Here is a 13903-nt window from a genome sequence, read left to right on the forward strand (position 1 = left end):
TTCAGTGTTCTTACTGGCCTTCCTTGAACAAGGATGGCAGAACTTGGGAGTGGGGAAATTCAGTGTTCTTACTGGCCCTCCTTGAACAAGGATGGCAGAACTTGGAGTGGGGGAATTCAGTGTTCTTACTGGCCCTCCTTGGACAAGGATGGCAGGAAACACACATGCTTGGTGCCCAGCACTGTGTCGGGCTCTATCCAGACGAGATCTCATTTAATCCTCTCAAAAGGTTGGTGGCTTTGTCCCCTCTTTCCAAACTGCTCCCACTTTACCTATAAGATAACTGGAGGTCAGAGATACTATCATTTGTTCAGGGAGAACCAAAGAAAATCATCCCCAGGGACAAGGACAAGATGCCCATGCCCGCCTGGCATAGCTGTTTGAATTAACCTCAGGGGAAGGATCTATGGGCATGGCAACCTGATGTGTTTGTAGTCCTCTGATGCCAACTGGAGTAGTGTCCAGGATGAGGGTAGGTGGTGGAACAGCAGGTATTCACAGGTCCTTGGTGTCCCAGGCCATTTCTGGGCTGGGACCTTGTTGCATTAACTTGACATTTCATTTTCATATGGATCTATCACCGAGATCCTTGAAGACAAATGAATGTCTCCAATTTGGTGTTGTTAAACAGTAATATGACCCAGTCTGGCCACTCCATTTAAGAGAAATTGTTGGCGAAGACAGGGGTGGACGGGTTGGGATGAAGGTTTCGTTTTCTCTTGTGTAGGTTTTTATAAATGAAGTTAAAATCTCGTGTAGTCACTTCAGTGCAAATTTGTCCAGTCTGCTGGTTTTATTTGTTTCAGGTGGGATCTGCGTCAGCTAGGGTAAATCAGTAAACTTCGTGAAGGGGCAGGGTATGTGTGGTATTTCTAGGTCTTTGTCTAGCCTGGCAGTGAAAGGCCATAGCGCTCTGCATTATAAATGCTTATTAAGTCATGAATTTGGCCAGCCAGACATGACAAGGTACTAGAGCACTTTGTCTTCTTGCCCTGGGACAGCCCCATGATGGTGGCCCAGGCCCTTCCTTGCCTTGGACCTCATAGCTGGTTGACAGCTGCACCAGGATTGTGTTCACAGGCTAGCTGTTTCCAAGTAAATCCCCTCCCTGGAGTATATGAGACTGACAGGCCCCCGTCAGGGCTCTTCAGACAAAGCAGTGGAGTTGGGGTTCGGAAGACAACTGAGGTTTAAGCAACTGAGGAGCTGGCAGGTGGTAACTCATTGAGAGACTTTGAGCCAGGTCAGAGTATGGGAAGAATTAGTGACATGTCTCTGAGGTGCTTTGATCCTTTTCCCTAAAAGGGTGATTATCTTGTGAAATGCTTCTGTGCTGCAGAAGTTTCAGGTAGGAGTTACTGGTGAGGACTGATTCTGATGCATTGTTTTAGGCTTCAGCTTAAAACAAGGGGAGTGTTTTCTAAGGGTTTGTTTGGGGTTGACTCTGTCTCTGGACCAGAAACCTCAGGATGGAATGGAGGTCTGGTTCCTAGATCTTAGGCCGGGAGATGGGAGCAGGGGTGGTGGAGAGGGTGGTAGTGGAAACAATCTTGAGCACATTACAAACCTGCTCTGGGGAAGCAGGAGCTAAAGAGCCTCAGTCTGGACTGCAGGCAGGTTCAGACGTCAGGGCCAGCTCTCTGGGACTTCGTGGTGCAGCAAGGGCAGGTTGAACGAGAGCATTCAGGGAAGGATAAAGCAGGCTGGGTTTTGGTGGAGAGTGGAATATATGTGGGGTGGGTTTTGTCCTAGTTGTACCTTCTTAACGTTCATCTGCTGTCTGGGCAGCTCTTATGTTTATAGTTTTTGAGTTTATTTCTTATTTGATGTCTGAGCTGAATAACTGGGAGCAGGCCAGTTTCGGGGCCTGTGGAGCTGTAGGAGGTAAGTAGGGAGGCTCTAGCAGTTAGTAGATAGAGGTGACAGGAAAAGGTCTAGCATCAGTGAGAAGGTTCCTTTTCAAGAGTCAAGGCCTCAGGTCTTGGCAGTTGTTGCTCACGAAGGTGGGTTAGAGGCTGTGTAGGCCCAGCAGTTGGGGCAGAAGCGCTACCTCCCTGCCATCCGGCCACCTATCCTTTCTTTTGAGACTCTGTGCTTCTCTTCTGTGTTCCCCACTGAGTTTTTGTTTTTTGTTTTTCCCCATCTGCTTCTTTTTCAAGCCCATCAGAAAACTGGCACAGAGGTTGGTGAGGCAACTGGCAGCATCAGGATGGGGTGCCCTGGTGCTCAACTGCACATGTTAGCAGCAGTGTGGTTGATAAGTCCCACATGGTGCGTGGAATTAGGCAGACGGTCTCTGCTTTCTTCATCTGTTCCCTGTGTCTCCTGGGAGACTTGTCCTCCTTCCCTGTCCTGGGTCTATTTCTGCATTTCTGCTTTTGGTTGAACAGACAGGGCTCCTCTCCGGTGAGTCTGGTCTCTGTCTTTGTCCTGACATAGATTTTCCTTCTGTCTCTGCCTCCCTCCTGCTCTCTGCCCATCCTGTAAGTCATACCTCCAGGGGAGGCTCCAGGGCTGACCCACCATTTACTGACCAGCTTGTTGGCAGTAGTTCACTGGGTACCTTTATACATTCCTTATTCCCTTGCTTGTACTCTTTGATCTCAAATGGAGTCAGAGGATAATCAAATCCTCCTTTGGGTATGAAGAGTTTATGGCCTGTGAGGGATCTCTAAGTGTTGGTGTTTTTATCAGATCCATCATTTGACTTAGGGCAGTAGAGGCAAGAGGATGTAACAACAGTTAACCTCTCAGGAGTTCCTCCTTACACCGAGGCCAGAGAGGAGGAGCACTTCTCTTCCGAACACTTAGGATGAAAGCGCTCAGGAATATGGTCATCTCAAAGCCACCTTCAATCCCCACCTCCCTCCCCAGCAGCCTCTTCTCCTTGTAGCTATTTCTAGTGCTGGTAAAGAGGTGTTAAGAGCATGGAATCTGGGGCGCCTGGGTGGCTCGGTCGTTAAGCGTCTGCCTTCGGCTTAGGTCATGATCTCGGGGTCCTGGGATCAAGCCCCACAGCGGGCTCCTTGCTCAGCAGGGAGCCTGCTTCTCCCTCTCCCACTCCCCCTGCTTGTGTTCCCTCTCTCGCTGTGGCTCTCTCTGTCAAATAAATAAAATCTTTAAAAAAAAAAAAAAAAGAGTATGGAATCTAGAACAGGACTGCCTGGCCTTGGATTCTGGTTATTCCTCTGTCTCTTCAGTGACCTGGGGCGAGTTACTTTGCCCTGTTATACCTGTTTCTTCATCTGTAGGAATAAAGATAATAACTACTGGTACCTATTTCAGAGGGTGGTTGTGGGATTCAAATGCCACCATATATATAATAGTAGGTGCACAACCCCAGTGCATGTTAGCTTAGCATAAGTGTCGCCATGGTTGATACCACTGACTTTCCAAGGTGGTGGGCTGATACCCACATAATTTTTACCCTTTGTGCTGAGATCCTGACAGCATGGAGCTCAGCAGGCCAGTGAGGCCTCCTAAGGCATTCCTCCAGGAGTCTAGTCTCTAGAGAGCCAGGATGAGAACACTCTCCGGGGAAGGGGACAAGAGCACTCAGAGAAGATTGGCATGCCTTCCCTCACCTCTCCCAGGGTTGGGTATGCTTAAGGACCCCTCCTTTTTCAGTGTTTGGCAGAAGCAAAGGGCAGCCTAGAGAAAAGAAGAACAATGTTTAGTTAAGGAAGTTCAGTTTTGTCCTGCCCCTTCTTTCTGGGGCCCTGGTCCTCAATCCCCTTCCCTAATGTTCCTAGCCCTTTGCTTCATCTGGCTGAGTCAATACAGGTCTAAAAACCTCTTTGGGGTCCTTTCTAGTCTGTTCAGCCAGACCCATTCTGCAGTGACCTTTCGCTGGCAGATGAAAAGCAGATGGCCTCCACCTGGTTTTGCTCAGCTTGTGGCATGAAACAGTGGGGCAGTTTTTAAGAAGGGAGGTAGGGGAACAAGGAGACTTTCTTAGCAGGCTTTTCTGCCTTCTTAGAGAGTAGCTCCATTCCTTCTCCCCACCCTGTGTGACAGGGCCAGGGTTGGGTTTGGGGAGGAGGAGCCCTGTGGAAGGTCTTTCATTGCCATTTGAATCCCATGGGTAGAATTTAAGGGGAAGGGGGGAGCCTGTCCTCAGTCTGCTGGTTGCTCACAAACCTTGCTTCTCACAGTGTTACCGGGACTTGGCTCTGGTGAGTCGTGACGGCATGAATATTGTCCTGAATAAGATCAACCAGATACTCATGGAGAAGTACCTGAAGTTGCAGGATACCTGCCGTACTCAGGTAAGGCCAGGAAAAGAGAGATCCAGCTCAGAGACATACTAGGCAATGGACTCTCTCTCCTAAAGGGAAGGGAAGGAGAAATTGGGGGTAACACACCTCTTCCTTTGTACACCTAAACTATAATGTGGTTGGATTCACGCCTTCCTCAAATTTAGAGGCCCTTCTCTTCATCCGCCTTTTCCTCTCTCTTTCAGTTGGTGTGGTTGGTACGGGAACTAGTGAAGAGTGGGGTTCTGGGAGCCGACGGTGTTTGCATGACATTCATGAAGCAGATTGCTGGTGAGTTTGAGGGCAGGAGCACAAGGAAGAAAGGAGAGGAGCCCAAAGGCTAGATGCGGGCAATGGAGAAGGATTAAGTGCCTGGGGGGGGTGGGTCTCAGTTCCTGGGTTGCCTCGACTCTTTCCTTCTGAGACAGGCCTCTTCTGGCAGAAAGAAATGGAAAAGTCACATGGGGTCTTTTGAAGCAATACATCTGCCTTGTTGTCCTTCCTGCCAAACTCAGGGCCTGACGTAGAATAGTTGGCCTGTTTTAGCCAGTCCTCACTCTGGGGTTTCATGGCATGTTGGATCAGGAAGGATCTGGAAGGAATGGGAAGAGACGTGAGGGCAGATAATTTGTTCCCATCACATTATGCTTTCAGAAACCCAGATATCTTCCTGGGCTCCACCCCTGTGTTCTGAACGCTTGCTTCCAAATATTTATGACATCTGATGGGAACCAGTTTGAGGGAGGAACTGTGTCACAGAAGAGACCCTGACATTTAGGTTTTGTTCTCTCCTTCGCATCAGTGACATCTTTCTGAGCCACTAAATATCCAAGAGGCCTGCCTGTGCTACCTCTTTTACTCAAGATCACGTGTGTTTGTTTAAAACTGACTCTGCTTCTCTATCTCACCATTCCCATTGGTTCTTTGCTTCCTCTTTAGGAATTTCTGTAACACTGGTGCTCCTGTTTTGATGTGCATGAACTTACTCTGTGTGATATCTGACTGTGTGAACACCGACTTTGTAAATGAGGACTAGAGCCAGCACAGTGTTGTGCTGGCTCTTTTGCCTCCTGGCATTTCCTTCCCAGTTCGGTCCTCAGTCTCCTCTTCTCATCCTCAGACTTCGGTCTGGCATTGCCACATGTTACTTTTGCCCCAGGAAGTTCCGTAGCAAGCACGGAAGACCATGATACCTGGAAGCAAGAAGCCGTGGGCCTGTCATGAGCCTGACTTGGGATTTGGGAGTCCCCAGTGGAGTGCCACTGACTGGTCACCTGCACCTCAGGCCCTATTTGAGATGTCACCCTTTCTTCCAACCAGGGGTTCTTCATGTCTCTCTCAGACATTCCCTTTCAAGGGTCTGAGTATTCCTACTGCAACCCCCAGTCTATGGAAGAGTAGCAGCTCTGGTTTCTGGAGATATCTAGAACTTACCTTCCTTTCTTTGAGGACACAAAGGGGAAACTTTAAAGCCTGACTAAACAGAAGGCAGTTTTTCCAACACTCAGAACCTCCATGACAGGAGAACAGGGATGGAGAAACAGGATGGGTGAAGAAATGTTTTGGATTAGCTGAGTCGATGATCAGAGCCATTCTCATTCTGTTTTCTCCCCCCTTTGAAATTAGGTGGAGATGTTACTGCAAAAAATATCTGGTTGGCAGAGAGTGTCCTGGATATCTTGACGGAGCAGAGGTAGAGTCTGCCGTGACAGGAGCAGGTGTGGGTGTTGGGGTGTGAGCACTGATAGGTGGCCTGAGAACACCTGGGCTTAGACCGGGTGAGGTGGGGGAGGGAGAGGCAAGTGAAGGAATTCAAGCCACTGTCCGGCCCAAAGGGATGAAGGGGTGGGAAAGAAGGTCTTTGCTAAAATATTTCAGAGCCCAGGAAAAACTGGCTTCATCTGATAAGGGTTTATTTTTGATCCAGACCTCCTTGGAATGTTTATCTTTGGGGGGAGATGGGGGAGAATGAGCTCAGCAGAGTGGGGCCAGCCAACTGCCCCGCCCCTGCCTGGCAGGTACCCCTTTTCTCCCTTCCGAGGCTGTCCACCCAAACCGCGCTCTCCTGAAGTGGCAGGGGGTGCAGTGGGAGGCGGAGGTTTGCACACAGGGTTGGGGGGCTGCAGTGGTAGAAGGCATAAGGGGGCGCATTGGGCTTCTGGCTAATTCCTTCCCTTTCCCATTGAAGTGAAGGACCAGAAATTTTATGAGGGTTGTACCGTATGTGCCCTTGTTTGGGGTGAGGCCTTCTCTTGGTCCAGTGGCCTTGCTTTTCTGTTGCTTGACTTCGGAGTCTGTTTCTGTGCGAGGCCAACACAGTAGTCAGATGATTGGAGGGGCTAATAGTGCCCATATTTCCTGTGGTTCAGAAGGACAGACCTCCTCCCATCCTCACACTTGTTCTGGGCCCTGCCCAAGCTGACGGCTGGGTCAGGTGCCTTGCAGCGCCACCTAGTGCGCTGGGCACGGCTTGCGGCTGGGGCTGGCGCACTTCTTCCTGGTGCCACCCACCGCCACCGACAGAGCCCGGAGATCCCAGCAGCGTCTTGCTGGGTCGCTGCCTTTCTGGTGTCCTGGGTGGATGGTTTCACTTTCTCTTTCTCTTCATTATCCCATCCCAGGATTCAGATAATTCATCACCTCTGCTCACAATCTTCCTGAAAACTGATTTTTCTCATTTTGTTTCTGGTGCCAAATACCCCTGTTCCTGTGCTGTAAAGCTGAATTTTCCTCATTTGGGCAGTTAGAGCAGTCCCCACATACATGTGTCAGATAACTGCCCTACCTTTTCTCCTACCCTCCAAAACCTCACATCCTTTGGTTCAAGTTAGTCCCTAGATGATTAAGACTGTCTTCTACAGCTTCTCCTCCCTCCTTCCCTCCCTCCCTCCCAAGAGTTTTTGAGGCCTCAGAATTAACAGGGAGCAGATGGGGGAGGGCCTCCCCATTGTCCTTGGCTACTGTGTTCATTCTGTGAAAGGAAAAGACCAGAGTCTTTTAATTAGGTGGCTTGAGCACTTTTCCGGAATCAGGATGTTGCCTGGTTGGATTAATTAAACTCCTCGGCTTATTCCTGTGGTTCCTTGCTTTCCAGCAGGTGTGCCAGAGCCCTTACAACTACTTGCTTGGGGGACATAGCTCCCCGTTTTGGCACGTTGAAGCAACATTGGAGAGTTTTTGTCATCTCTTCACGGTCTTTTTAGCATTATTTTTATTTTTTTAAAAGATTTTATTTATTTATTTGAGATAGTGGGCACAAGAGCAGAGGGAGAAGCAGACTCCCTGCTTAGCAGGGAGCCCGACACGGGGCTCGATCCCAGAACCCTGGGATCATGACCTGAGCTGAAGGCAGACTCTTAACAACTGAGCCACCCAGGTGCCCCTAATGGTTTTATTTTTTTTTAAGATTTTATTTATTTGAGAGAGAGAGGGAGCGCACACACACGTGAGAGAGCATGAGCGGGGTGAGGGGCAGAGAGAGAGGGAGAAACAGACTGCCCGCTGAGCAGGGAGCCCAACGTGGGTCTCAATCCAGGAACTCCAGCATCATGACGGGAGCTGAAGGCAGACGCCCAACCTACTGAGCCACCCAAGCGTCCCCCCTTCTACTCTTTGTGAAGCAGCAGGGAACACATAGTTCTTTCATTACCCCCTTTCCCCCCATGGAAGTTCTAAAACTCCTGGGAAAATAGGCTTTTCCATCCAAAATCATATTCTTTTTAGATTGTGATTTAGGGCAGGTACCTCATTGTCTGGGAGTGGGGGCAGTGGCCAGGGAGAGAACCAGGGAAAGGCATATAGCATAGTGGGCCACTAATGATAGGCATGATGGAAGGGCTGACACAGTGTGTCCTAAAGGGTCTTCAAAGGGTCTTCAAAGGGTCTTAACCCCTGACAGTCCTCGTTCCACACCGTAAGAACTGCTGACTTAGGGTTGCCTCTAGAACCTCTTTCTCCTATTCTCTGAGCTGTAGAGAAGCTATGGTGTATTCTCTGTACCTAGTACCTCACATGGTGCTTGGCACATGATAGGCACTCAGTAAATGTTTGAATAGTGAATCAACGAATGGTTACTTTATCGGAAGCTAAGTAGTTATGTGGAAAAGAGAGATTGCTTTCATTCAGTGCTTATCTTTATTGGGCACCTGGTGGAGCAGTAAGAAATTGTCACTACCTTAGACAATTGATAGTCCAGGATGGGTAATGAGCAAGCAGTCAAGGAATCAAAAAACCTCCTCCCAGTGCTAATCACCAGCCATTGCTGAGGCCCCAGAGCCACGTGTGGGAATGAATTGGGAGAGTGAACAGGCCTGGACAGAGCCCGGGTGTCAGGTGCCCCCCCCCCCCCCACAACTTCTGCAGGGAGTGGGTGCTGAAGAGCAGCATCCTCATTGCCATGGCTGTTTACACATACCTCCGCCTCATCGTCGACCACCACGGGACTGCCCAGCTCCAGGCCCTGCGGCAGAAGGAGGTGGACTTTTGCATGTCCCTGCTTCGGGAACGGGTAAGGATGAAAACAGTGTGGGCAAGTGAAACCCAGGATGGGACACCTATGTGAGTTTTGTGAGGTGACCTAGGCCAAGAGATGTCATTTTAAAGAGAAAGAGGTGGTTCAAGACCTGGTGTTTTTTCATCATTCTGAGACAGAGGAAGGGGGGAGGTGGGGAATCCATGCAGAATAGCCCTGGCTCCTAGAAATGCTGTCTGTTGGACCGGCCTCCTAGGGATTCTCCTGGTCAGCTTCGTAGACACTGTTGCACACCACAGACGTAAGCTGCCACTATTATATCATCCTCCCCACCTGCCCATCTGGGTGATGGCTGTGGTCAAGTGGGATTGTGACTTGTCCACTGTCAGGTCTCCTGAGAGAGGTCCCAGAGCTAGGATCTCTACGTGGTAGCCACTTCCCATATGTGGCAATTTAGATCAAAGTTAATTAAAATTAAATAAAATTTAAAAATTCAGTTGCTTACTTGACTTAGCCACATTTCAAGTGTCATTAGCCACATGTGTGGCTAATGGTTATCCTTTTGGACAGCATAGAGGTGGAGATCATTTCCATTATCAGAGATTGTTCTATTGGACTAGGGAGGGTTGGGGAAAGTTATCTCGGGCTCAGCTTGCCAGTCCTTTCCTTTTAGAATGGTCTCTCTCCATCTGGATCACAACCATTATGGGAGGGGAGGGGAAGAGATTCAGGCGGAAGTCAACGGGGCTTCGGTAGTTTCCAGTAGCCTGTCCTTCTGAGGTCAGTCTCCAGCTTCCAGCTCTCTTCCCCTTTGGTTCCAGAAGAAACCCTCTTGTCCCTTGGGCCCTCTTTCCTTCCTTCCTTAGAACAAGCTGCTCCTTGGTCCTTCCTGCAGCAGGTAAACTGTCTGTGTTTTTATTCTCTCTCCTGTCCCTCCTCCCCTCACCAAGTTCATGGAATGTTTAATGATTGGCCGGGACCTTGTAAGACTACTTCAGAATGTTGCTAGGATACCAGAATTTGAACTGCTTTGGAAAGATATTATCCATAACCCTCAGGCCTTAAGTCCTCAGTTCACAGGTAAGTAAGGACCAGGGCATCCTGCCCTTGGGAGTTGGGAGGTCAGTGTACGTGTGCTGTGTGAATCCAGAGGGTAGAGGCTGGAGGGTAGGAAAGGCTTTGACAGCCAGATACAGGAAGCTTGGGACTAGGCAGGCTCTGCCAAGTACGGCTGAATGTGGGAATGGCAAAGGTATAGAATAATTCATGTGGTTCCCAGATAGCCCCTGCTTGGCAGACTCCAGCTGCCATTGCTCCTAAGAAAAACTGAGACAGAACTGTGATCATCCTCCTCCTCTCCCTGCAGCTCTTTGGCTTGGGAGGTGAGCTGATGACCAGCTTCCAGCCTCACTGGGTCCAGCAGGGGAGTCAGAGGTCAGCTCGTGAGACTGAGTCAGCAGAGGGACTGGGATTAGCCTTTTAAGTGAATGCTTTTCCCTGGGAGCAGTCTTGCCTCTGAATTCCAAGGATCCAGCTTAGCCAAAATTCTCTTCAGCGGAGGGAGCCTCTGTGTGCCTCTCCCTGACAAGGCCTTTTTGGTAGCTCTTTCCCCTTCTCAGGGTCCCCATCCCACCTCCAGCACGTGTGTGTGTATATGTAGATCGTGTGTGTGCATGCACACGGAAACAATTGCCTAGGCCCTGGAGAGTCAGGAAGGAGAGGAAAGTCCCGGTTCTCCTTTATGCTGTGCTGCTCTTACATTAAACGTGTGTTGAGTTGTTTTGAGTGCTAGACACATGTATGTTAGCTCATTTAATCCTCAGGACCACCCTGCAAGATGGGTATTTTACTCTCCATACTTACAGATAAAGAAAATGAGGTTCAAGGAGATTAAGTAATTTGCCCAAGGCCACACAGCTAGTGAGTGTCAGAGGCAGGATTTGGATCCAGGTCTGTCTGACTCCAGAGTCCCTGCTTATACCACAACATTGGTCCCAGGACCCAGGGATGGGACCATCAGGAGCAGGAAGAGAGGCTAGGGTTTCCCCTGCTTTCCCCTAACTTTCCCACAGGTTGCCAACTGGAATAATGTGAGTAGGGGGCTCTGGATGGCCAGGAGCAGAAGAGCAGTAATATATCTGGGTCCTGGGGATGGTGGTTGGTTGGAGCAGAACTTGGCATTGCTGGTTAGAACCCCACTTGTATCTGTGCTTGACCTCTCTTGGTCTTGTCCTAGAATTTCCCCAAGAGCAAGACCACTGGCCATCAGAACTTGGCCCAGGTTCCCCACCTGCCTTCTTTCCTTCTGGTCCTCAGGCTTGTCTCTTTTCTCTTCCCTTACACACTTTGTTCAGGTATCCTGCAGCTTCTTCAGTCAAGAACATCCCGGAAATTCCTAGCGTGTCGTCTAACCCCAGACATGGAGACTAAGCTCCTCTTCATGACCTCCCGGGTAAGCTAACCTTTTGCAGCAGGAACAGAAGCTGCAGGTTGGCTGGGCTTCTTCCTCCAGCCTGCAGATGCCTTACCCCTGAGTGCTGACTGGCAGAGTGGTGGTCAGGTGGGTACCCAGTCTACCTGGCATTGGGCGGGGTGCTATGAGCTGGGAATACAGGGTTTAGTAAAAGAGGTACATCCAGTTGGAGCTCTTGTGAAGCTTCCAGTCTGTCTAAAACCATCGTTAAACCAATAATTATACATAAATTATGTAATTTACAAGTGTGAAATGTGCTGTAAAAGGGTAGAGTGTTCATTCTGGGAAACCCACTGTTCCTCGGCCTGCACGTGAGTTCTCAGGCAGAGAGCTGTGGCCTTTTGGTTTCCAAACATGGCTGAGTTATGACAGAATTGCTTGAGCAACATGTTAAAAATACATCTTCCTAGATGCTAGTCTCCCAGATAATCTGATTGAGGAATCTATGTTGTTAACAGAGAGTTTCCAGGCAACGGCTCCTCTACAGCCAGTCTGGGCTTGGGAAGCTACTGGCCTAGTCCACTTTTGTTTTCTTGAGTCATGCCGGAGAGCCGTCCAGATCTGTGCTATCCCATGTGGTAGCCACTAACCATGATTTACAACTTAAAGTAGTTAAAGCGAGGGGCACCTGGCTGGCTCAGTTGGTGGAACGTGTGACTCTTGTTTAAGCCCCACGTTGGATGTAGAGATGACTTAACAAAATCTTAAAAAATTTGCGGGGGGACGCCTGGGTGGCTCAGTCAGTGAAGCATCTGCCTTTGGCTCATGTCATGATCCCAGGGTTTTGGGATCGAGTCCCACATTAGTTCCCTGCTCAGAGGGGGATCTGTTTGTCCCTCTGCCTGCCACTCCCCCTCTGACAAATACATAAATAAAATCTTTTAAAAAAAATTTTTTTAGGGACGCCTGGGTGGCTCAGTCACTTAAGTGTCTGCCTTCGGCTCAGGTCATGATCCCAGGGTCCTGGAATCAAGTCCCACATTGGGCTTCTGGCTCAGTGGGGAGCCTGCTTCTCCCTCTGGCCCTCCCCCTGCTCATGCTCGCTCGCTCTTTCTCTCTGACAATGAAATCTTAAAAAAAAAATTTTTTTAGGGGCGCCTAGGTGGCTCAGTTTTTAAGCATCTGCCTTCAGCTCAGGTCATGATCCCAGGGTCCTGGGATCGAGCCCCACATCGGGATCCCTGCCCAGCGGGAAGCCTGCTTCTCCCTCTCCCACTCCCCCACTTGTGTTCCCTCTCTCTGTCTCTCTGTGTCAAATAAATAAATAAAATGTTAAAAAAATTTTTTTTAATAAATAAAGTAATTAAAGCTAGGTGAAATTAAAAATTCAGTACCTCAGTTGCATTAGCTACGTTTTAAGTGCTCAGTAGGCACCATCGTTGCAGAAAGTTCTACTGGACAGTGTTGATCTAGTTGTATCTTTCTTTTCTTTTCTTTTTTATATTGTATTTGTTTATTTGAGAAAGAGCATACTCGTGAGAGAGAGCATGAGCAGAGTGAGGGGCAGAGGGAAAGGGAGAAGCAGACTCTCCACTGAGCAGGAGCCTGATGCGGGGCTCGATCCCAGGGCTCCAGGATCATGACCTGAGCCAAAGGCAGATGCTCAACCGACTGAGTCACCCGGGCGCCCGTTTCTTTCTTTTTATTCCTTCTCCTCGCTGTTTTGTTTGAATTTGGGGAAATAGAAGGGGAGAAAACCACATCTCTCTTACCTGGTGTTGCTATTGTACCACTTTAGAGTGTGATCGGGGAAGGAGTTGCTGCAAGAAGGTTTGGAGAGTCTGTGTACCTGGGATAGTGACCCCGTAGGTTGCTGAACATCAGAAAGCTCTGTCAGTGCCGAGTGGCAAACAGGCTCCACTCTTGTTCTCGAGGAACACTCCTTGTTGGCCACAAGGGGCTCTAGAAGATAAGAAAAGATGATGCTTAGGACTAGAGCCTCTGTGACCAGAACAGGAGAAAGGAGCCAAAAATGGGCTGCAGTCACAGTTGGGGTAAATGTTCAGGACATTAGGTGGGTGGCAGGAATGAAGGCATCCCTGGCACAAGAGGTGAGTGAGAAAGAGTCTCGGCACTTTTTTCAGTCAAGGACTATTTAAATCAGGAAGTCTTCCCAACGGAGGAGAAGTCAAGAAGAAAGTGAGTTAATGAATGAATGGAGGGAAGAGACTGAAGTCTGGGTCAAGCCTAGTGTCATTTTCCTCTGCCCAGAGACCACACCCTTCCTTCCGAGTTTCTCTCCAACGCCCCCTTCCTCCAGGTGCGGTTTGGTCAACAAAAGCGTTACCAGGATTGGTTCCAGCGCCAGTACCTGTCAACCCCAGACAGTCAGTCTCTCCGCTGTGACCTCATTCGCTACATCTGTGGGGTTGTCCACCCTTCTAACGAAGTACTGAGTTCAGATATCTTGCCCCGATGGGCCATCATTGGCTGGCTCCTGACAACATGCACGGTGAGGGGCTGGGCTGTGGGATGGAGGCTCTCGGGTGGTGAAGAGTCCTCTTCCCTTGAGTTCCCCCTATTTCCATGCTTCTTCCTGCCGCTCTGGGCCTCCTGACCCCTACAGGCCCTTCCTTCACTTTCTTCCTGCTGAATGTCTCCGCCTTCGTCCAGCCTCCATCCGTGTCTCTCGAAGTGGACTACACTCATTATTCCCCATCTGAGTTTGGGGTTGAACAGGTCCATCTCTGCCTTTACTGCCGA

General features: G+C 49.5%; 1 protein-coding gene across 2 annotated transcripts in view; it reads left to right on the forward strand.

The window, feature by feature from the left end:
• Positions 1-13903, forward strand: part of INTS3 (integrator complex subunit 3) — a 42627-nt gene that overhangs the window by 14008 nt on the left and 14716 nt on the right. For both annotated transcript variants that reach the window (XM_035009626.1, XM_035009625.1), the window contains 7 exons: positions 4155-4268; positions 4463-4547; positions 5883-5949; positions 8619-8763; positions 9678-9807; positions 11082-11179; positions 13461-13652. In XM_035009626.1, the coding sequence (XP_034865517.1) occupies positions 4155-4268; positions 4463-4547; positions 5883-5949; positions 8619-8763; positions 9678-9807; positions 11082-11179; positions 13461-13652 (831 nt within the window). The remainder of the gene's footprint in view (positions 1-4154; positions 4269-4462; positions 4548-5882; positions 5950-8618; positions 8764-9677; positions 9808-11081; positions 11180-13460; positions 13653-13903) is intronic.

Source organism: Mirounga leonina, unplaced genomic scaffold, assembly GCF_011800145.1.
Source record: "Mirounga leonina isolate KUSES-001 unplaced genomic scaffold, KU_Mleo_1.0 Mir_154, whole genome shotgun sequence".
In the NCBI taxonomy this organism is placed as follows: domain Eukaryota; kingdom Metazoa; phylum Chordata; class Mammalia; order Carnivora; family Phocidae; genus Mirounga; species Mirounga leonina.